The following is a 23,078-nucleotide window of genomic DNA, read 5'->3' as shown; positions in this document are numbered from 1 at the left end:
CATGTTCCAGGTCAAATGCTCAGCTGGTGCGAGTCAGTGCAGCTCCACTGAATCCAAGGAGGGGCAGCAGGGACCCTGCCTGGGCTCCCTGCCCCGTTCCTACAGGAATATCAGTGAATTCTGGCTGGATTAAAAACAATGTCCATTAGAAAACTCGGAGAATCTTAGAAAATTATTTGTAGGGGAGAAGCTTTTAAGTGACAGATTAGTTCCACCTCTCCACAGCAAATAGTTGGGTTTGACGCTCAGGATGTTGGTTTTTACAATTAAAATGAATGGGGAGCTCTGGTGCCAAATTCCACCAGGGAAAGGTTTCCTGGGCGGGGGAGGCTCCTGGGCACCCTTGGCATGTTCCTACAAGAAAGCCAGGCCGGGCACAGCCCTGCAGCTGCTGCTCCTCCTTCCTTTTGCTGCCTCTGCTGGGATTGATGTGTCCTGGCTCTGGGATGTGCCAGGGATGGGTGGGATGAGCCCAGCAGGGTGAGATCTGCTTTGGATGCTGCAGGACGGGATGGGGGTGTGGGGTGGGGGTGACAGCCCATAAATCACCCGGGTGAGGGGTAGCGTGGCTGACCCTTCCCACAAACACCTCCAGATACCATCTCCCACCCGCGGATCCCGGCAGGCCCTATCGCTGCTCCGCACGCTGCCCTGGCTGATCCTCGGGGAATTGCAGCTCCTCATCAACCCCAAGGTCAGCGAACAGTCGGGAAACCAGAGCGGAATGACCGCCCCTAACAAAGGGCTGGGACGGCCCCGGCCTGGATCTCCAGGGTCCTCCTGCAGTTCTCTGTGCGATTCCCGAGGGACAACGAGGTGGGAGGGATGCCTTCCCCCTCCATCCTATTTCTCTGGAGCTTAACAGCAGGGAAGTGTTGGGAATGCCTTCCCAGGGCAGCTCCAAGCACTCACCAGCATCCCTCCTGCTCCACTCCAGCACGTTAAAAGTGGGAATAATCCCTAAATAAGTAAGAAGAAAAAAGGCCATGCCTCTTCTTCTTCCTCACCTGACACAGTGATACAGAGAAGCCATAAAAACACCGAGTCCTTCAAGCATTTTTCAAAAAGAAGAAGATAAAACCCCACTCAATTTTCTGGCCGAACTTCCCGAGGCTCAGGGCACTCGGAGCTGATGGGGGTGAACGTGCAAAGCGCTGGAGCAGAGAGGTAGGACACAGAGAGCTCCCAGAGCACGGAAATCCCACGGCTCCAGGTGCTGTGAATTCCCTGTGGTGGGAAGTGGTTTTGCTTCAGCAGCTGCACTTTCACCATGGCCGTCAAACGCTGGGAGTGGGAGCAGCCCCACCCAACCTGCAGGGACAAAACCAAAGGATTTTGGTTAGATGTGGTCCTAAAAACAGGGCTGAATTCCCAATTTCTTGGTTTTTTTCTTTTAAAACTCCTGGACATCCTGATGTACAAATTCCCATTGTCCATTTGCACTGAGAGCCTCAAGAAAAGGTTGCAGAGGAGGAAATGCAGGGGGGTTTTCAGCAGTGGATGCTGGGTTTTACAGAGATTTTCATCCAGAAAGAGAAAGCATCTCCTTCCCCAGGGCAGCAAGCAGCGGTCAGTGCTGGGCAGCACAGGGAAAAGGCTGAGAAGAGGGTGAAGAAATGATGGAGAAGTTCACAGCTAAAAGTCCAAGAAAGATAAATTTTGCTGCTGCCAGACCATGATGCAAACCCGGGGCAGTTAAAACCCCACGTGAAGCACCCCAGGAGCGGCCGTGGCTGTGCTTGGCAGCTCCCAGGGCAGCACCCAGACCCCGCACCCCTCCCAGGACAGCGTGCCCACATTCCTGGAGGAAGGAGCAGGAATCCCTGCTCGGAGCAGCAGCTCCAGGTGCTCTCACTCACCGCTCGATGATGCTGTTGTTGAGCTGGAGATCGCAGGTGACCGACCTCATCTGCTCCAGCAGCTCCTGCATCCTGCAGGGACAAAACCAGCCCCTTCATTCCTGCATCCTGCAGGGACACAGCCAGCCCCTTCATTCCTGCATCCTTCAGGGACAAAACCAGCCCTCACTCCTGCATCCTGCAGGGACAAAGCCAGCCCCTTCATTCCTGCATCCTGCAGGGACAAAGCCAGCCCCTTCATTCCTGCATCCTGCAGGGACACAGCCAGCCCTCACTCCTGCATCCTGCAGGGACACAGCCAGCCCCTTCATTCCTGCATCCTGCAGGGACACAGCCAGCCCTCACTCCTGCATCCTGCAGGGACACAGCCAGCCCTCACTCCTGCACTGCTCAGCTCCTGCTTCCCATGGGAGCAGCTCCTGCTGAAGGGCTGGGATGTCCCACAGGACACCGAGCAAGGATCACACCCAGCAGGGACAGTTTTTCAGTCCTGTGGGCACAGAGCACTCACCCCATCCCCGAGGATGAGCAGCAGGAGGTTCTGCTCCTCCCCAAGGAGCTGGGCTGTCCCCAAATCCCTCTTCCCAAAGACTCACCGCAAAGCCATCTCCTGGCGTGCCTGGCTCGGGGGGACAGGGGAAGGCACGGGAGGAGCTGGGGCTAAATTCCATCTCTCCATCTGGAGAAACCTGTCCAGGGCCTGTGGAGATGGAGAGTCCTGGCAGCTCCCACAGCAGGCGCCGCCTGTGGGGCTGACCCCGGGGCGAACACTCAGAGGCACCCACGGAGTCCCACCCAGCACTGCTCCAGGACAAAGGAAATCAAGCGACCCAAGGACCAGCACATCCACCAGGAGGCTGTGCCCCAGCTCAGCAGCTTTGCTGGGGGAGCTGGAGGTGAAGCAGCATTTCCCTCCTGTTGTGACTCCCATTTATTGGGCTGTGCCAGGCAATCCTTGGGACCAGGAAAGCCCCTGCCAAAGGTTTCTCCACTCCTTGCTCACAGAGCAGGACAAAACAACACCTCCAGCTTGGATCACCCACAGAGAACTGCAGCAGGGGGGTTAAAATACTCCAGGGGTCCCCTACTTAAGCCAGGTGCTCCTGGACCCTGGAGAGGGGAGCGGGAGCATCCTCAGGGAGCAGGAGGAGGCTGTGGAGCTGCACCCCTGGACACCTACGCCCTGCAGGCAGTCCTGGCACTCCGTCATCTCCACACTGCAGGTGCTGATGCGGTTGCTGAGCCTCTTCAGCTGCTTCTTTATCTCACAAACTTTCCTGGAAAGAAGAAAATGAAGACAAAACTCCCGGTCAACGCTTGGCATCATTAATTTTTTAATGTGTTTTAATTTGATGCTTTTTGCAGCCCTGTCTGGACTCCAAATCCTGACGGAAAGCAAACGAGTGTCAGCAGTGCTGTAATTACAGCTCTAACAGCCACCACAGGCCAGGCTATCCAAACAGCACTAGTAGCTAATTAATCAGGGAAAGTTGCTTGTAAATGAGGCAGCTCAGGCCCATCACTTCACCCAGCACAGCCTGGGCCTCTTGTCCCTTGGAGGACTGAGCATCTACCCAAAAAGGGCTCCTCACACCCAGCAGGGACATCATGAGTTGTATTTAAAAAAAAAAAAAAAAAAAGTTTGTTTTGGCTTAAAAAAAAAACAGACTAAGGGAAGAGTATTTCAGGTGAATGATCCACCTTGAGTCCCCAGAAAAACAGTCACCACCCCACAAACCCTGGCAGGAAACAAAACAGGACAATTAAAACCGAAGTAACAAGAAATTAAAAATATCCAGCTGAGACTCGTGGTGTTTCTCCATAAGGACAGGAAAACAGGTACAAAAATACCCCAGGAAAACATGGAGAAGGTTTTTTCCTCCCTGTGGGCAGAGGCAAAGCCCTGGTTTAGTGCAGACATGGCTCCTGCACTGCACGGGTTTTGTGGGGCTCCACATCCAGGGGGGAATCCCAATCCAAGACAAAACTCCCGCTGGAGCTGAGGGAGATTTCATTGCCTGTGGTGGGATGGGGTGATGGGGGGACTGTGGGATGCAGTCCTTGTCCCCAGGGTGAAACCTGCCTTTGGGTGAGGGCTGGCAGCATGGAAACCCCTGGTGGCACAAGCTGGGGCTGGGAATGGGAGGAGGAAGGGAAAAGACTGGGGTAAAACTGGGATGGGGCAGGGAAAAGGCAAGGAGAAGGCTGGGAGAGCACAGGGACAGAGCAGACCCTGCCCTCAGCTCCTGGAGCATTTCTGAGCACCCCAGAAAAACTTCCAGCCTTAAAATCCCCTCCAGTTGTAAATCCAGCACAGAGCTCCTCCCCACCAGAAACGGGCCCAGGTCAAAAAATGGGTTTAATTGTAAGGTATTGCAGAAACTCCTCCTCCCTCCACCCACACGGGCAGCCCAGGGGAGGCTGCTCCTCTGGAAAAGCAACCTTGCCGTGAAAATCCAATTTTTGCAACATCCTCTCCCCCTCCCTGCTCTGCCACAGGCAGTGCACTGCTCTCGCTCACTGCAGGGTAATTTGCTCTTTGCATTATTCCCCAAGCACCATTTAACAGAAAACCATCCCCGGTAAGCAGAGCTCTCTGCCTCAGTGGCAATTTTGTCCTGATAAAATCACCTCTCCCCCCACCCCAGAGCAAGGGAACAGCTGCTTGAGCTCCAGCTGCAAGTTTAGGGGCTTTTTAAAAAAATAAATGTAAAATAGCAGGGAGCCATCCCACACAGTGGGATTTCCAGCAGGCTCACAGAGCTGTTTGAGGGCTTGCTACCCCTTTGGAGGCTCTCAGCAGTTCCCAAAAGCCCCATTTCCATCTCCATCCCCATCTCCACGCTCCATCCATAGCGGAGAGCGCTGGGAAGCCCTGATCCCTGGTGGGTTACTGCAAAGTCCCCTCTCCCAGGTCCCTGTTGGGGGGCTGGTACCTCATCCTGCTGCTGTGCAGGGCCAGGGCCTCCTGGTACTGCTGGACACAGTCATTCTGGAAAATGGACAGAACCTTCCTGGCCAGGTTCCCCAAATTCAGCCTGAACCCGGGAGTAAAAGAGAGAACAGCATTATTTCCTTAAATGTGTGAAAAGGAACATCACGGGAGACCTGAAGCTGAATGGAGAAAGAGGGGCGGGATGCTCTGAAATGAACGACAGAGAAAACAAACCCTAACTGGGATGGGGAGGGAGGTTTGGGGGGATACAGTCCCCTGTCACCCCCCAGGGCACTGCTGAGAAGTCTCTGCCTTGGAATTTAAGGCAAATGTTCAAGGTTAGACCGAGCACTAAGTGAGACAAAGGAGTCTGGGAAGTCTCAGCCTCCCTGCTACACGCTGAAGTGGGAATTTTACTTCCTGCCTGTGTTAAATTCCCCTGGTTTCGGTGGAAAGTGAAAGGAGGATTCTTAAAGGCACAAAACCCATCAGGCACTTCATTCCCACTGAAGTTCAGCAGATGGGAAAGCAGGGACACTTCCTAAGTCAGCATCTCAGTAAATAAACGGCTTCAGACCAAGTCCTGTGTGAGCAACAGCCTGGAGCAAGTTCATCCCATCATGGAAGGAGTTTAACCCCTCATGCAGCACAGGGCTGTGGCCCAAGAGCAGCTCCCTGACGCCCCCTCTGCAGAGCTTCTCCCACAGCTTCACCTGGAAGAGTTCACAGCTTGAAACCTTCACTGTGAAGGTCCTGCAAGGAGGGACCAGCACAGGAACCACCTCCAGCTGCCCTCTGACAGCATCAGGGACATTTTATACCCCTTTGGGATGCAATCAGAACCACCAAACACCGGCCCGGCCTCAGCAAGGGGCAGGTCCTGGGGAGGGGAGAGGGTTGGGACTCACTTATCCAGCTTGTGAATTTGTTCCTCGTTGTAGCCCAGCCCTGGGGAAGAAAGACACCGTCACCACCCGTTTTCCTGCTCACAACCCAATAAATGGGCAGTTTCACAACACACAGAAGGGGATTTTCCTGGCTCAGCCCCCGGGGCCACTGTCAGGACACAGAAACAGATGATCTACAAGGCCCCTTCCAGCCCAGACCGTTCTGTGGTTTGATGATTCCATGAAATAACTGCTGATCCCAGCAAACCGAAACCATCCCTTTTCCCACAGGGACAGTGCAGGGACATTCCTGCCTCGTGTCCCCCGTCCCCAGCACTCACGCAGACACGTCCTGGCCTTCCTGAACTGCTTGTAGATCAGCTGCATCTTCTCCAGGCAGCACTCGATCTGCTGGATGCTGACACGGGACAGGGAAGGAAGCGTGAGGCCCCTCGGGAGGGAGGGAGGGGGTGAGTTTGGGGTGAAATCATCACTTTGGGGTGAAATCATCACTTTGGGGTGGAATATGAACCCGCTGTGAGTCAGGGGCGCTGCTCCCCATGTCTGTGCAGGGCATCCCCCAGCACCCCCCGTGGGTGGGGGTGGCACGAGGGGCTGTGCCTGGCAGGGGAACTGCTCCATCCGGGTGGGGACAGCAAAGTGGCACCAGGAACTCCACCACAAACCTTTTGTCTTCGTGCACTTGCTGCCTGTCCTTCACCAGCTCGGCCAAAATCCCATCCAGTGTCCCCTGGAAGTCAAAGATGCTGTGGGAGCACTGGGAGAGTTCCTCATCGACCTGCGGAGGAGGGGAGAGGTTGGGACCAGCTGCTCCAAGAGCTGGGGGTGCTCCTCAGGCTGGGGATGCTCCTCACCCTCTGCAGCCTTGTCTTCACCACGGCCACATCCACCCCAGCCGGGCCCCTGCTGCCTGCAGGAACGGCCTCGTGCCTGAGGAATGACAGAAAATGAATATTCCTGAAGGAGGAAATAATCCAGAGGCAGCTGTCACCAGGGCAAAGGAATCCAGCCCATGCTGGGCTCCTGGGGGGCTGCAAAGTGCTTTCCTCAGGCAGCAAGTCAGCTTTCAGAGTGCCAGATCTGAGCCACGACATGCAAAATGCTGATCTGGTAAAAACTCGCCCTGTTGTGTCCAATTTGTTCCAAAATTGTCGGTTTTCCACCCACTGGCTTCAGGCCAGCTCGGATGCTGTCTGTGTCCCTGCAGCTGGCACGGGAGCGCTGGGCTGAGCATGGCACACTGGCTAAGTCAGCAGAAATATTCCTGATGCAGAGTGTTGGAAGGGCTGGAAGAGCCAGAGCATCCAGCTGCAGCACTGCTGCTCTTGGCACCCCAGCCCCGAGCGCTGAGCTCAATGGGAACCATGTGTCCCTATTTTTTTTTTCAGATGAAGTGGAAATTAAGGGACTTTGCTAAATGGCAAAGAATGAAAGAACAGCAACCCAGCGGCAAAGAATTTTCCACTACAACAGCAACAACAAAAAAAGCAACAGAAAAGCGAAATATCTGTGGGTTGCTTTAGATAAAATGGGTTCAGCTTGGCCCAGGGCAGCCGGGTGGGAAAGGGTGTGTGGGAAGGGGAAGGTTGAGGGCAGCCCAGGGCTCCTCCATAATTCAGTGGAGACTCCTGCAAGGAAATGGGACATCTCCCCGTGGATGGCAGGAGGCGGCTGTTGGATCCATGGGAATGCAGCCCGGCTCTCCAGGGCTGTTTGCAGGGAGCGGGGCTGGTGATGGGGGCCAGACCCCTGCAGGGCCCTGCAGCTGGTGCCATCCTGCTCTTTATTTTATCCCAACTCAATTCTCCTTTCCCTGGAGCTGGCAGCAGCCCTGGCTCCTTCCTGCTCAAGGGCTGTAACAGTCAGAAAACCCCGGAGCAGCAGCCAGAGTCAGGACTAACTCTGGGCTCCCAGAAACCAGGGATTGGTCGTTAAAAACTGAAGCAAAGAGGGAGAACCAGCCAGAGTGGCTCGTTTCCCACACAGTGAAAAAGCCTCCAACCTCCCAGGTATCAGCTTATTCCTGGCATTCTCCTTATTCCTGATTATCCAGGCACCTTTGAGAGCCCCGTATCTTATCAGCCACAGCCCAGACCTGCAAACCTCACTTACAGCACGTGTGTCTTCACCTCGGTGAGCTGCAGGCAGGCGAGCACGGAGTGAGCCCCCCTCCTCTGCTCCAAAATCCTGGAGCACTCCGTTTTCAGGTTCCCGCTGCCGAGAGAGAGAACAGCCCCTCCAACACGTGCTCCCCGGAGTCACAGACCCATCCCGGGGCCAGCTGTGTGGGAAGGGGGCAGGGATGGAGCTGGTGGCTTCTCTGAGGTTGCTCGTGAGACAGTGGGGGCTGGAGGAACCTAAAATTGGCTGTGGCTGCTGGTTTTAGGGTCTCTCACCCTCTGCTCACTGTCTTGCCCCAAAAGGAGTGGGTAGGGCAGTGAAATTCATCATGGAATCATGGAATGGTTTGGATTGGAAGGGTCCTTAAAACCCATCTCATTCCAACCCCCTGCCATGGGCAGGAACACTTCCAGCAGATGCTCACGCAGTGATGATGACAATAATAACCCTGCTCTTTTCCTCAGCCTCTCCTAAACTGAAGGAAGTGACCCAAAAGGAACAAAAGGGGACAGGAGCATCCTCAGAACACCAAGGGGTGTTGTCCTACAGGTGCAGCCCCACGGGGACACACTGCCCCTCACGCCCTGCTCCCTCCCAGTCCCCCAGAACCCCATCCCACCATCTCCAGTGGCCCTGCACTACCAGGAAGATACCCCAGGAGGGTTTAACTCAACACCCAAACCCCTCAGTGCTGGGCAGGGCCGTGTCCCCGCTCTGTCCCCCACCCCAGCAGTGGCTCTGTCACTCACATCACCCAGTGCAGGCCCCTGGCCAGCAGCTCCCGGCCGCGCCGCAGGGCCTGCCCCACGCGCAGGGTCTGGTGAGCGGCACCCACGGCGCTCTGCAAGGCAAAGGGCACTGCCAGGACCTGTGCCAGGCCCGGGGCACCGCCAGCACAGTGCCAGGGGCTGCCCTGGCCCCCGGCACACACACCCACCTTGGCTGCACTGCAGTCGGCCACCACGTCCACCCTGGGCACCAACTTGGGGAACTCCAGCGCCGCTGCAAAGACAGGCAGGGTCGGGGGGGTTGTGCCAAGCTGTGGCTGGGGGCAGCTCCCACCCGCCAAACAAACCCTGTGGCCACTCAGGATTTCAGCCTCAATGCTGGAGGCTCCGTGCAGCCCTCCAAGGTATTTTGGAAGCATGGATGAAGGTGGGAATTCCCTGCAAAGCCCAGTGCGGCACGTGGCTGTGAAGCACCAGCACAGGGCAGGGGGAAAAACGGACCCTGAGAGCCCCTAATCCTGCTCCACCTCCTGTCCTGCCCCAGGGACCAGAAACGGGACTGGGAATTGGCACTGGGAACCAGTACTCCTCGCTGCTGGAACTGGGTCACTACTGAGAACGGGGACTGGCAGTGGGAAAAGCGACCAGTCTGGTGAAATGGGAACCCTGCTGAAACTGGGATCCAGGTCCAACACTGCCCAGGCACCAGGACCTGGGATCATGCAGGAAAAGGGCCCATCACCCAGGAGGGAAATGGGAAATCTCTTGGGGTGACAACTGTAACAAATCCCTCCTACAAGAGCCACTCTCCTGCTGTGACACTCACGGTCTCTGTACCGGACCCCCACCACATCCTCAGGCTGCTCAGAAGTGCTCAGCAAAGTCAGGGGGCTGCGCTCCGTGGTTTTGCAGAAATTATGAGCTTGTAGATTGGGATCCAGCTCATACAGGTGTCCTTCAAAAAAATATTCTTGGTGGTGAGGAACTATATTTGTCTGTTTGAAGACGGCATCTAAAAACTTGTTGGTACTGAAATGGAGAGAGAAATGAAAGGATGGGGATAAGCAATGAGGTGAGCCCACAGATTTCCATCATTTTAGCAGCCTGCTGCCCTCAAAATACCAAAATATTGATATTTTCTCTTAGCAAAATATCAGACAAGGTCAGCAGAGCCCCTTGGACACCTCCCTGAGGCTCTCTGTGTGCCCATCAGTGCACTCCCAGCAGAGGCTGCTGTGAGTCTGGTGTGTTTTAACCTGGTTTAGGAGCTGTGCAAAGGGAATGGTGCTGCCCCCAGGTTCCCCTATTAAAGTGAGGGGCTGAGGCTTCCCAGCTCCTTTCCCAAATGTACCTCTAACACAGCCTTACGTGTTGTAGGAGTGGATGTAGATGCGATGGGAGGACGCCTGCTGCAGGGAGAACACGTCCACCACGATCCTGTGCAAAATGTCGTTGGTTCCTGCAAAAAACTGGTCGAATCCCCAGCATTTCTCCTGATCCACCTCCAGGATACTCGCCAAGATGGGGATCAGCTGGTCCTTCAGGCCCCTGCAGCAGCAATGCAAGAGGAGATGTTTGCAGGGACTGGTGTAACCCCGAGTCACAAACGCGGTGACTGCAGGGCCGCCGAGAGCCACTGCCCTGCCCTGCGCCCCTTCTCCTGGCTGGAGAGCAAAGATCTGGTCTGAAAGCTGTGCCACCTGAAAATGAAAAGTTCCTCTGCCTCGTTAACCCCCCCTGTGCTGTGTGAGGACATGGGAGCTGCAGCCCCAGCAAGGGACACTCACACGGAGAGGCGGCAGGTGATGGGCAGCTCGTAGCTCCACTCGATGTTCCCGTTCTCCTGCCTCTGGATGCCCGCGATGGCTCCGGGAGGCTTCTCAGTGGTGATTTTGTACCTGTGGGAGGGGAATTGCTCACTGCTGACAGAGCCAAGCAAGCTCTGTTTGGGCACTGCATCCCTCCGGTGGAGGGAAAGGGCAGAGCGTGGACGGGCTGGGAAAGACGTGATTCAGTGAGGGAAAACAAAGTGCCCAGAGGGAAAATACTGCAAGAAACAGTCAAAACCATCCAAGACAGAATAAATCCTGCCTCCTCCTCCAGCTGTTTAGCCAGGAGGTCATGGGAATGCATTTTACAGAATCCTAGAATTACCTGAGTTGGAAGGGACCTTAAAGGTCATCTGGTTCCAAGGCCTTGCCACGGGCAGGGATAACCCCCATGCTCAGTGCCCCATCCAGCCATCCCATTTGGAGGGAAAACGTGGCACATGGGACACGGATTCTTCCCCACGCAGCACACACACCACTCCCCACGGGCCCCTTGTCAGGGCTCTGAGGCCGTGTGGGGCTAAACCAGCGGTGAGGCAGCACAGCCCCGGGGCCGCCGCCACTGTCCCAGCTCCCCACCCACAGCTGGACACGGGACCTACATGATCTCCTTGTTCCTGCGGGGTCCCCCGAAGGGGACGAAGGGGAGGTTGCCGGTGGCAGCGTGGTAGAAGGTGACACCGATGCTCCAGAGGTCCACGGTGACACCGAACGCCTTCTGCTGCGGCTTGCGCAGCACGGCTCGCTCGTACACGTCAGGGTGCTGCGGGGAAGCACAGAGCTCTGGGTCCTCCTCAAAACCATCCCCTGCAACCCTGCCACAAAGCACTGAGCCCATCCCCTTCCAAAAATATGGATCGGGCTCTCCAAGTCGCTGCTGCTCCCAAATTATGCAGCTGTCGGATGGAGGGACAGGGAGCAGCCCCCCCAGGGGCCACGAGCCTGGGACATGCCCTACTCACCAGATACTCCTCTGTCCCATAGACAGACACAAACTTTTCATCGTCCTCCAGCTCCCGGGCGGCTCCAAAATCCGTCAGTTTGTAGATGCTCTGCCCGTCCTCTCCCACGAGCCGCATGATGTTCCCGGGTTTGATGTCTCTGTGCACGACGCCGTTCTCACGGAGGTGGTTCATCCCTGCCACTGGGCACGCGGGGGGGAAGCAGCATTCGTGTGTGGGGCTGCAGCACTGGGCTCCAGGGGGGTCAGTTTGGATTTAGGAATGTGAGAAGGGCTGGAGAGGGGATGAATCCCACGGTGGTTGCAGTTAAATGGGGATCAGTGTGACTGGGGGGATGGCGAGGATGAGGACATGGCAGGGCACGGCCCCCGTGCCCTCCATCATGGGACACAGCCCGTTCCCACAGCAGCTTCCCGGAGCAAGGAGAAACCCTCAGGCTTTCCCTCAACACAGAGCTCAACCCCACCCTGTTCAGAGGTGCAATTTCTGACCCCTCACCCCATCGCCCAGGGCTGGTGCCTGCAGGGTCCCACCAGCACCGCGAGGTCCCCAGCTGGAGGGTCTGGGTCCCTGGTGGTCCTGGACCCCCCCACTCACCCACACACTGCAGCACGATGAGGAACTCGGACTCAGCCAGGCCAAAGGCATTCGCTGGATCTTCCAGCACGTTCAGCAGGCTGCCACTGGAGCAGTATTCCATCACCAGCACCTTCTGCTTGCTGCTGCCCTGCGGTGGGAGATGCCAGGAGGGCTCAGCCAGCCCTGTGCGCCAGCAGCTGGCCGGTCCCCCCGCCCAGGCAGGACCAGGTCCTCTCCTTTGGCTGGTGAGCCCGAGGGTTTCCCAGAGGGATCCCACTCACTGTCTCCTCCACGGCAAATAATTTGACAATGTTTTTGTGGTTCAGCTTCCGCAGCATCTCGAACTCTCTCATCTGCACCTCCTGGGGCCGCAGATAGCTGGCGTTATTGAAAACCTTCACAGCAACCAGCTCCCCTGATTTCTGGGAAAAGAGAGAAAAGAGGGAAAGAAAACACGAGGTGATGTCATTCACGCGCAGAGCAGCTCCAGGAGCTCTGTCACTGCTCCCACAGCCCACTCGGGATGCAAATGCTGCCTCTCTGCACAAACAAACCGCTGTTAATCACCTCCCTGCGCTTCCTGTCCCTGCACCCACGTGCTGCGTGTCGCTGTGTTTATCCGGCTCCACAAAAAGTTCCCGTCCGGAGCCGAGGCTGGCAGCTCCCCGAGGGATGGGGATGTTCCCAGCCCGCTCTCGCAGGCGCCGCTCCTGCCCCGCGCCTGCAGTTTGCTCAATAAACTTCAAAGGCTGCTGAGGAGGAGAGCCCGCTCCAAGGCTGGCAAGTGTTTGCATGAACTATGCAAATGGCCAAGGATGGGGTTTTCAAAACCTCTGGGCATTCCCCGGAAAACAGCTCCTTCCCCCTGCGCCGCTCGGGAAGGCGGCGAGCAGGACCCGGCTGTGAGCAGCCCAAGAGCCGCCCTCGACCCGCAGAGCCAGGGGAAGGAGCCCGTGGAAAAGGAAAATAAAACCCAAAGCTGCCCCTGAGCTGCTCCCCAGCCAAGGATCTCCCGGGAGGGCGAGTGGAGCGGAGCTCGGGCATCCCGTGGGGCAGGAGGGATGGGGGGCACCGGGGCTCTGTAGTTTTGGTGTTCCTGCCCCCCCAGTTGCCCCCGCTCACCTTGTTGCGAGCTTTGTAGACACAGGCCGTGGCCCCCTGGCCCAGGAGGTCCTCGGTGCTCCACAGGTAGTTGGGGGTGCTCTGCATGTCCAGCGGGAAGCGCAGGGCTCACCCCGGGGGCCGCTGCCCACCGAGCCCCAGCCTTTACCCCTCTGTGCCTGGCAGCGCTCCGGGAAACGCCGGCCAAGGCCGCTCCCCTGGGCAGCCTCCCGGGCAGCACCGGGCCAAGGCTGAGCATGGACCGAGCCCTCGGTGCTGCCAGAAACCGCCCGGCCGGGACCTGCCGGGGCCGGCAGCACAACCCTGACAGACGCCAGAACTCGGGAGCGAACGAGCGCGGAGCGGCAGAGGCACCTCCCCGGCCCGGGAACTGAAACCTGCGGATTGCAAAACCCGCCCGGCGAGCACCGGCCACGCTGCAGGAGGAAATGCTTCAGCTTCCTGCTCGAGAAAAAGCTTCCCAGCGGGGCAGCCATCCCCGGGCACGCCGGGCTCCGCAGCCGCTGCTCCGGGACGGGCTCCGGTAGCGGCAGGAGGTGCTGAGCTCTGGCTGCCATCGGCATTGCGGGGCAGGGATTTGGGAAGCAGAGCCGGAGCAGGATCCGTGTCCAGGATCCGTGTCCAGCCCTTGTTATCTGTGCCAGCACAGGGTCACTGCTCGGCCCCTGGCACAGCATCACCTGGCAAGGCTGTCACGGAGCTGTTTGGACTCCCTTTCGGGGATGTGGGATGCAGGGTGGGATGCAGGGTGAGGTGTAGGACAGGGTGGGAATGTGGGATGCAGGGTGAGGTGTAGGACAGGGTGGGATGTGGGATGCAGGGTGGGATGTGGGATGCAGGGTGAGGTGTAGGACAGGGTGGGATGTGGGATGCAGGGTGGGATGCAGGGTGAGGTGTAGGACAGGGTGGGAATGTGGGATGCAGGGTGAGGTGTAGGACAGGGTGGGATGTGGGATGCAGGGTGGGATGTGGGATGCAGGGTGAGGTGTAGGACAGGGTGGGATGTGGGATGCAGGGTGGGATGTGGGATGCAGGTGACATGCAGGGTGCAGAGCAGGATGTGGGACGCAGGATAGGGTGGGATGCAGGATGCAGGGTGGAATATGTCATGTGGGACAGGATGGGATGCAGGATGCAGGGCAGGATGTGGGATTCAGGGTGGGATGCAGGGCGGGATGCAGGGCGGGATGTGGGATTCAGGGCACTCTGCTGCCTGCACAGGGCAGAGTGGGGCTGCTGCTGTCCCTGCTCACTCTGGCTTCACCTTGACCAGCTCAGCACCAGGGTCCCCCATCAGGAATCATTTCAGGCTGGCGTGGGTGTGCCCAAAGGCTCCATCCTCACCAGTAAAGCTTCCAAAGGTCTGAGAGTTCATCAGTGTGTGGGGCATCCAAAAACCGACACCACTTCACCAGCCTGCACTCAAACTCCACCCCTCATTAATTCCTTAATTCCTTCTGAGCTTCATTTTCCCAGCCACGGGTGAGTGTGCCTGGAAAAGCCTCCGGAGAGCTGAGGGCACAGCCTGGCCCTTTCCCTGAGCTTATCCGGGGGATGCCCGGGGCTGGGAAGGGATGGCAGAGTCTCGGCAGCTGCGGGAGCGCAGTGACGCCGGTTTAACCACGCGAAACTTGAAATCACTTTGATTGAAGTCACTTTGCTGCAGCTCAGCTGACAGGAAGAGAAAGGGCTGGGGTGACTTCTTGAAATCGTGTCTAGTTTCATTTTCTGTGCATGTGCTGGCTGTGCCCTTAAACAGAGCCATCAGTCTCTCCCCACGGTGCTGGCCAAGCCCACGGGTGGGAGTGCAGGGAACTCGTCCCCAAGACCTGCTTGGCTTCTTCCAGTTCCACTCTCGTTTCTTCTGCTATCCTTTTGCAATTCCCAGCTCGTTTCCTCTCCTGGCTGCCCCATCAGCAGGTTTTCCCTCCCATCTGACCCCCCAGGACTGGATGTGCCCATGGGGGATAAACCCTGGTGTGGTGGGAGAGCCCGTCTGGCCCAGGCTGGGAGAGCAAAAACCCGGCCTTGAGAGCAATTTGTGGCAAGGATTAATTATTCCAGCTGGTGGCAGCAAAGCCCAAAGAATAAAGGGCAAGCACCGAGCTCTGTGCGCAGCAGGGACCTCGTCCTTGGGGTCGGAAAACCCAAGAAACCCACGAAGCCAGGGATGCCCCCTCAGTGTCCCTGTGACAAACCTGCTGCCTGGGACACGGCCGGGAGAGCTGAACCCTCCCAGCACTCACCACGGTGTTTCTTTGTTAAAAACCACCCTAAAGAGGTTTGGGAGGGAGGGTCAGCCCCACCTGTGCTTCGATGAGGGTTTAAGGGATAATCACAGCTGCTTCTGCTGGACAATGACCAAGGGAAAATCAAAACCCCCTTGTTGTCTGCCACCCCACTGCTCTCTGACTCCTATTTCATGTTTTAAAAAGAAAAAACCACCACCACTGTGCTCAGCCTGCTCTAGGGTGGTGCCACAGAGGCTGCTGTGATTCTGGAGTAAAACATCCCAGATTTCCAGCTCTTGAACCCCTACAAGAGGAGAGATGTGGGACACGGAGCACAGGGACGCTCACCCCAGGGACAGGGGGGAAAAAATGCCTCAGTTAAACATCAAACCTCACTGTAAATAAGTAATTCTTTGGAATCTAAAGAAAAGGAAGTCAAAATGACAACAGCCCTTCCACGTTCCCCCTCCGTGCTCTGAAAAAGGCCTGTTGAAAAGCCGAGATGGAGGAAAGCTGGTAATGATAATAAACGATCCTACCCATAATCTCAATCTTAAATCCTCTTTCCTCAGACAGTTGGAGGTCCATCCTCCACAGGAAAATGATGAAGATTAAGCATTTCTAAATCAGGTCACTGCCAGGGAAGTGTTTGCCCCAGGGATTCCTGCTGTGGTAGGTGCGTGCGAGCCCAGGGTGGGGGAACACGGGGCTGGAATCAGGAATCAGTGCAGTCACAGAAAGAACGGTTTGCGTTGGAAAATACCTTTAAGGTCTTATCATTCCACCCCCTGCCATGGGCAGGGACACCTTCCACCATCCCAGGGTGTTCCAACCTGGCCTGGGACACTGCCAGGGATCCAGGGGCAGCCACAGCTTCTCCGGGCACCCTGTGCCAGGGCCTGCCCACCCTCACAGGGAAGGATTTCTTCCCAATATCCCATCTAAACCTGCCCTCCTTCAGCTTCAGGCCATTCCCTGTCCCACATCCTTCATGTCCCCCTTCTGTCCGTGCCACCACGCTGCTCCTGCCCTGCTGCCATTGAGCGTTGCAGTGCCCAGGACAGCACCACGCACTCCTGAATCCTGCAGATCCCTCCTCACCCACTTACCAGCACCTCCAACATCATTCCTGAGCATTCCAGGAGCCCCTCCTGGCCATGCTCTCCCTCTCTCCCACTCAAACCCAGGACATCACACACCGGCACCCTCAGGTCAGTGTTTCCACCATACCCAAAACATTTATTTCTCCAAAACTATTGCTAATGACAATGGATACATTTCGTTGCCCCAGTATGGATTTAACACTTCCAACACATCGACTCCTAATACTGTACAATACTGTACCAAAAGGGGGGAAAAAAACCAAACAAAAAAAAGGCTGTACCTCCATATTGTACAGAGTTCTATGTACAAAGTACAATTTTACACAGTTTAATATATACACCATATATATATTGGTGTAGAAGACATGAAACAATGGAAACTTGTTTTAGCAAGAACATTCCATCCCACCATGAAACAACTGCTGTTGATAACCCCAGGTTCGGACAGAAAACACAATTTCTACACTTTGCAACCCAATTTTCCTGCCTCGCAGCAGGACCCTCGGAAATCACAGATGGTTTTCAGCAACTGCCCCGTTTGAGCTACATCGAGCTGGGCTTTCGGAGAAGCTGCTGCTCACAAGTATTGCTCCAGCAGTTTGGCACACTCACGAGTCCAGCCCCTCGGGCTTGGGCTGTTCTTCACATCTCAGGGCTGTGCCTGGAGGAAAGGCTGGTGAAGTCCACTTCAGGAGTGAGTGCCTCAAAAGGACGGATCCACCTGCGATTCCCACTGCAAACTGCTGAATATTTACCCTGTATGAAGCTTGGCAGATCAAGTATTAGCACAGCAAGAAGCTGCCTTCCCTCTCCACCTTCGCTTCTTTTTGGCCCATCGTTGAAAAACACTTTCATCCCAAACTACGTTAGAGGAAGCACAAAATTTAACAGGAAAAGAAACAAAACCCTTACGTTTTCCAGGCCTTGAACTGCTGTTTTGGCATCTCCAGAGCCACCCAAATATGATGGTTTGCTGCTAGAACCGAGCCTGGAAAAGAATCCATCTGCCTTCGGGTGGGCGGTTGGCGGAACCGCTTGTGCGTGACACAGCCGGGGCCATCCCGGCCCCGCAGGCACGACGCAGAGGGTCAAGTATTTCTGGTTTGTTTTTTTCAAGTAGCAGGTTGTCACACAGACACAGAGACATGCAGAGAGCCCATCTGGAAAGAGCTCAAACCCCAAAGTTCAGTCCATGAGGTGCTCGGTGTTTCCCCAGAGCTGGCGCCGGGAGCATCCCTGGGGGAACAATATTCCCCTCCTTTCCACCTCTTGTGCCCACTAAAGGAACAGCTGCATTTGTGGGGCATTAGCCAAGGCCAGATAAGCCCAAAAAAGGGCTGGTTATTTTTGTGAAAGCTAAAAATCTCAAAATAAATAAATCCCTGGCTTGTTAAACTCAATTTTCTGTTCTGGACAGGCCCGTAAGCGATGGAAAGGCCCCAGTGCTCCCATTCTCCTCTGGTTTTGGAGCAGTTTTTGAAGCAGTTTCCCTACCTGTGGCTCACAGGTGAGTTCAGTGTGTTTTTGGAGCACACCCCTGTACACCCAGGGCTTGGTCCTGCCAAGCTCAGGTGCCCCTCACCTGGCCACCAAAGCAGTGCCACACCCCGGGGGACAGGGGCACCTCCTTCCCCTCCCACCGGTGCTCATGGATGTGCTGGACAAGGGGCCAGAGCTCAGCCCCTCATGGAGTCGATCAAACTGTCTCAATGGGGATTTTTGGGGTATTTTTCCATCACTCCTGATCCCTTACTGAGAGCATCACCTCCTGGAAGTGTCCCCTCCACACGATCCCACCAAGGGAGCGTTCCAGTGTCCCCAGTCCACACGCCCGGGAAGGACCTGAAGTGCTGAGAACCGGAGACATGGATTTCTGCAGAACAACATCTCCCAAAAGCTCAATAAACCCCCCAAACCTACGCCACGTTCCACTGAATTTGAGGTTTCTGACACAGAGAAGAAGAGAAATAAGGCAGCAAACTCCACCTGCAATGAACTTCTCCTGTCCCAGTATTGCTGGAGCTCTTCCAGGTGCGCTGGCTCAGCCCCGTACCAAGTGCAAGGTGGGGAACTACAACAGATGGAATTTCTTGCCAAGCTGAAGTGTTTTGATTCAGTAAATAAATTTATGAGAACTCGGTTATCTTAACCTACTTTTGTGCAAGAACAATCTTGCCTTAAAAAAAAAGAACAAAAAGAAAAGAAAAATCAACAAAAACTCCCAAAACCCAACACATGAGGTATTCAGCACAGGAAACCCAAAGACTCCTTTTGAACAGGTATCAAAATACAGACATATACAACAACTTTTTTTTTTCTGCTGTCACAGTGCACTCTAATTATTTACTCATTTTCATTGCAATAAAATACCCAGTACAGATAAAGTGAGAGGGTTTGATCGTGTCCCACTGCTTGGGCATGAAGGACAAATTTACAATTCAGAAACTGCGAGCCTTTGGACGGCCTCAGAGAGGCAGAAATTTAGCAATGGTTAAAGCACACTGCTCCATTCCCAACTAGGGAAACAACCCAGAACAGGTCTGAGCTTCAGAAACCATTCAGATTGATCACCTAAAACCGTGTTTCATTTTAAAAGTTTCCTTTTTTTTTTTTTTTTTTTTTTTTTTTGCTTTGGATTACTTCAATCCAACACCTGATGAACAAGGTTCATACAAAGCACTATCGAACAGACAGACGTAATTCCAGTTATCAAACACTTCTTTTGTCCTTACATTTGACACAAACGTTACAGGAAAAGTCATGAAAAGAGGATTTCCGTGGAAGAGCTAAAATTTCTTCGGGATATGAAGATGTGGAGTGACATTGGTACCTCCCCAAGCAAAGCACTGTGTCAGACCTGTCCACTCCACGCCGGCCTCTCCTGGTTCCGCGGGGAGGGAACATTTCCAGTCCCTCCTTCCCACCTTTCCGGCAGCGACTGCTCATGTAACACTCGTAGCAGAAGTCCCCTCAGCCTTGTGTGTTCACAGAGTGAAGCAGACAAGCTGAAAATCTCCTTTTTTAATTCTTTCGTGTGTGATTTTCTTGTTTTATTCCCCCGCGTGCGATTTTTCCACCCGAGGAAGGACAAGCGTCAGCCTGTCCTATTGCTTGTGTCAATCACAGTGCACACCAGAATTCCAGTTGAGTTGCTCCATATCCAGGTGATCCTGCCAAGCACCGTGCCCTTGGCAGCAGGATTGTCCCAGAGCTGTGGATGCTAGAGAAGCACAGTAATAACTCAGATACAGACAGTCGCTGTTACAGTAACCTGAAGTCTTTTTTTTTTTGTTTGTTTCCATCTAATTCCACACTTCAGACCTTGAAGCTGGAAAAGAGCAGCTCCTCCCATGTGCTGTGCGTGGCTGGACACTTATTCTTAGGAATATGAATGCTAGGCATAAAAATATAAAAAGAAAATAAGGCATTAAAATGAGGCAAAGTCAATTTACAGAGATCCTGCTCTTGACACAGATTAACTTCGGTCGTTCGCGACCAAAAAAAAAAAAAAGAAAAGAAATAAAATAAAAAAAAAAAATTCTCACTAAAAAGGAAATACTAGAAAGTTCTGCCTGAGCAACAAATTACAAGTTTAATGTATTTTTTTTTGTTTGTTTCCCCAAAAGAACAAGTGATTCCTTGGTGGTAGAAGTCCATCAGAACCTGAGAGCAAAGGTTGCTGGTGGCAGCTCCCGGAGGGGCAGGGACAGTCACGCTCGTACCGTGGGGCTTCCCCAGGGAACGCTGAGGAGAAATGGGAAACGAGGAGTGCTCTCACCAAAACCTTCCCAGTGCTCCCCAGTTTTTGCATGTCCTTAATTCAGGGCCCAGGCGTGTTGGAAAGCCATCATTCATTCATTCATTCATTGCTTCTGTAGAGAGGGGGTTGTGCGTGTGGGGACGGACAGGGGCGCAGAAGACCCTGTTCCATTCTTCCAAGTAACATCCTGAATGCATCGGAAAAGGACATTTCAGCAACTCCTGTTCCTTCTTTTAAGTGCCAATTAAACCGACTTTGCAGTCACCAGGAACCCACAAACTGAAAGGAAACTCAGCTTCAACGGGCGAGAAAAATGCCTTTTCTTATCTTGTCCTTGCCTGAATTGATTTGATGGAAGCCTAAGATGTGCAGCTCGTTTGAAATCCTGGAAAAGCTGAGGAACGAGGCGAGCTGAGGGTCAGCCAGTCTCCCTCCTAAGTGGCACACGCCTTTTCATTATTAAATTAAATAAATGTGGGCACTGTGGAGAATTCCCAGGGGGGTACAAAAGAGTCCGTGGATGCTGCTGGCTACAGATAAATACAAATAATACCAAAGAACTCATTCACAGGTCAGTCCTACATGGAGCAGGCATGCCAGGGAGCACGGAGGGAAGCCACTCCAGAGGCCACATGCTGTCACATCCCTGTCCCCAGCAGCGTTCCCTGCACTGCTCTATAAGAGCAGAGATCCCCAGAGCAGCTCCCAGCGGTCACAGGCACCGGCCCGAAGCAGAGAGGGACAAGGCAGGGAGCTTGAGAACTCCTGAGCGAAGTTTTTACAGTGCTTGGCGCTGGGATTCGGGTCAGGATCCGTCCTGAGGTGTGGGCAAACCAGGAGCACGTGTTGGGAATGGGCTCCCATCAGAGGATGCTTGTTTTCAAAATTATCTTGGTTTTTTTTTTTTACATTCAGTCTCCCGAGACCAAACACCCCATCAGAGCCCAAGGGCTGGAAATGACACTGGAAACAATAAAGCTGCTTTTAAATATGGGAGAGCAAAGGGGGAAACCAGTGAAGATTGTCCATAAGCAACAAGTGGGCTCCTTCTTGTGCTCCCAGACCTCAGGAACATGTTTGTTTATATTTGCACAGACACATTTTACGTAGAACTCCACAAAATCTAAGAGTGTTCCAGAGTAAACTATTTTTTCCATGACAACTAAAGCATGAGACTGGATGGCCAAGGGCTTTGGCCCTGAGGGGGAGAAATGGGGAGCAAACAAACAAAACCAGAGTGTGTGACGGAAGTCGAGACAGACCCTTAACCACCGTGGCACCAGCGGGCGACGGAATAATAATAATAATAATTATAATAATAATGCACAAGAAACAGGCATGTCCAAGCTCCACGTAACCAGTGGCACCAAAACATGCAATAGACTAAAATCTATCCTATTGTTTCCCTGTGATAAATGAAACACAGAATACAGAAGTCACTACACCAGTATCCAAAAACAGGACACCACCAAATGTTCCTTCCAGCGGCCGAACACTTGAACAAGGCATCGAAACCAAAATCATCCCTTGGTGTTTTCCTGCTCAGCTTCACAGTGGATGGTGGATTGTGGATTTCCCAAGCGTGGCAGGAGCCGTCCTGGGGACGTGGGACGAGGCTGTTGCCGCTCAGGAGCTCCCAGCAGCGAGCAGCAGTTCACAACCGACCTTCAGTCCAAGGATTCGTTAAATAGGAACGTCAATGTCTTTGTGACAGAGTCTCTTCGTCTGGAACAGCAGGAGTTGTACCCAGAGAGCAGCATGGGGTTTATCAGACAGTACAGGACTTGTCAGGGGGCTGCTGAGGTGCAGAGGAGGCCACGCTGGGGCTGGTGGCGCTGGTTTTGGGGAACACCGTGGGCTTGGGCCGCGTGGCCGGGGGCTTCACCTGCGTGGCCATTTTGATGGACTTGACCGGCCGGAAGGTGCAGGGAATGTCCCCGGCCGTGCTGGCACTGCGCTGGAACGGGGGCTCAGTGTCCTTGAGGAGCTGGGTGTGCAGGGGGCTGGAGGGCTCCGAGGTGGGGGCCACCACTGGCGACGTTTTCAGAGGCTCCAGCGTGTCGAGGACGACGTCGGGCGTGTGCTTGACGCTGCTCTGCCTCTCCAGCTCTCGCAGCTCGTTCAGGGCTGAGTTCATGGTGGCTTCAATGTCCTGCAAGCACAGCAGAGGAGCCCGGTGAGGGCACAGCCCAGACACACAAATAACCAGATAAAAGCCAGATTCCGAGCACATTTCTGTTTTCTAAACACCGACACTCGAGTCAGCCTCAAGGCCCAAACTGTGCAGCACCACATCCTGCAGCCAATAATCACTGAAATTTTCCAGCAACAGGGAGCAAAATAATTGCTAGCACTGCCTTGATGCTAATCTGGTCCTTCGCTGCTCCTGATGCTGCCCAGGCTTCAAAGCAGAGCCCCAGACTGCAGCAATGAACACAAACCAAAGCATTGGTGCCCATTCTTGCAGTTTATTTGGCACGTGAGGTTCAGGAGAGCAAATTCCTGAAGGAAGCACTGATGGCTTTGACTCTGGCTGATGGGCCACACACTGAATGCTGAAATCCTCGTGGGCTCTTGCTGCCTCATTGGTTTTCCTGCTGTCTGAGCTGTTCCCAGAAATGTATTTCACAGGACCCAAAATTTTAACGTTTTAGAAAACACAGAAGAGGTCAGAAACACGTATAGAAACCCAAACTGGCCCTTCTCCTGCCTCTTAAAAAAATATTACAGTTAGTAACAAATAAATATAAAGAGAACTTTTGAGCTAAAAACACGGGGTTTTTGTCTCAGGACCTACACGTTGTCTACTGGAGAGTCCAGTGGTACACAGAACTCCCTGGGGAGCAGGAGAGCTCGGCCTGGCTGTGACTCACACTTTTGGCTACAGCTTTCCAGCTTCCTCAGAGGTTTTTCAGGGGGTGGGGAAGGTAAATCAGTCAAG

At 54.4% G+C, this 23,078-nt stretch overlaps 2 protein-coding genes across 8 annotated transcripts in view; both read right to left on the bottom strand.

Moving 5' to 3' along the window:
* Positions 1-1,044: 1,044 nt before the first annotated feature.
* IKBKE (inhibitor of nuclear factor kappa B kinase subunit epsilon) lies at positions 1,045-13,491 on the bottom strand. 4 transcript variants are annotated; one of them, XM_048327883.1, is made up of 20 exons: positions 13,044-13,473; positions 12,203-12,343; positions 11,940-12,069; positions 11,343-11,524; positions 10,983-11,143; positions 10,339-10,449; positions 9,920-10,099; positions 9,378-9,580; positions 8,761-8,825; positions 8,573-8,664; positions 7,815-7,916; positions 6,557-6,632; positions 6,368-6,480; positions 6,023-6,099; positions 5,703-5,742; positions 4,796-4,897; positions 3,040-3,136; positions 2,456-2,559; positions 1,860-1,931; positions 1,045-1,311 (listed from the first exon to the last, which is right to left on the bottom strand). In XM_048327883.1, the coding sequence occupies exons 1-20, from the start codon at positions 13,128-13,130 to the stop codon at positions 1,278-1,280; spliced, it is 2,169 nt and encodes a 722-aa protein (XP_048183840.1). In that variant the 5' UTR covers positions 13,131-13,473; the 3' UTR covers positions 1,045-1,277. The 4 variants fall into 4 exon arrangements, with proteins under 4 accessions (XP_048183840.1, XP_048183844.1, XP_048183843.1 ...); XM_048327887.1 differs by lacking the exons at positions 1,045-1,311; positions 1,860-1,931 and adding an exon at positions 1,988-2,037 and having other exon boundaries at positions 13,044-13,491; XM_048327886.1 differs by lacking the exons at positions 1,045-1,311; positions 1,860-1,931 and adding an exon at positions 2,065-2,143 and having other exon boundaries at positions 13,044-13,491.
* A 2,995-nt stretch (positions 13,492-16,486) lies between these two features.
* Positions 16,487-23,078, bottom strand: part of SRGAP2 (SLIT-ROBO Rho GTPase activating protein 2) — a 97,449-nt gene continuing 90,857 nt past the window's right edge. For all 4 annotated transcript variants that reach the window (XM_048327716.1, XM_048327718.1, XM_048327720.1 and 1 more), the window contains one exon: positions 16,487-22,289. In XM_048327716.1, the coding sequence (XP_048183673.1) occupies positions 21,906-22,289 (384 nt within the window). In that variant the 3' untranslated portion in view covers positions 16,487-21,905. The remainder of the gene's footprint in view (positions 22,290-23,078) is intronic.

The sequence above is a fragment of the Corvus hawaiiensis genome, chromosome 24, assembly GCF_020740725.1.
Source record: "Corvus hawaiiensis isolate bCorHaw1 chromosome 24, bCorHaw1.pri.cur, whole genome shotgun sequence".
Lineage (NCBI taxonomy): Eukaryota > Metazoa > Chordata > Aves > Passeriformes > Corvidae > Corvus > Corvus hawaiiensis.
Note: the sequence above shows the minus strand (reverse complement) of the source record. Positions and strands in the feature narration are given on the sequence as shown.

Coding starts and splice junctions, on each gene's coding strand:
- IKBKE (XM_048327883.1), bottom strand. CDS start 13,130: ATGCAGAGCACCCCCAACTACCTGTGGAGCACCGAGGACCTCCTGGGC. Junction 10,450..10,982: donor CGCAGGAACAAGGAGATCAT/GTAGGTCCCGTG, acceptor CCCCTCCCACAG/GTACAAAATCACCACTGAGA. Junction 6,633..7,814: donor GAGGTGAAGACACACGTGCT/GTAAGTGAGGTT, acceptor GTCATTCCTCAG/GCACGAGGCCGTTCCTGCAG.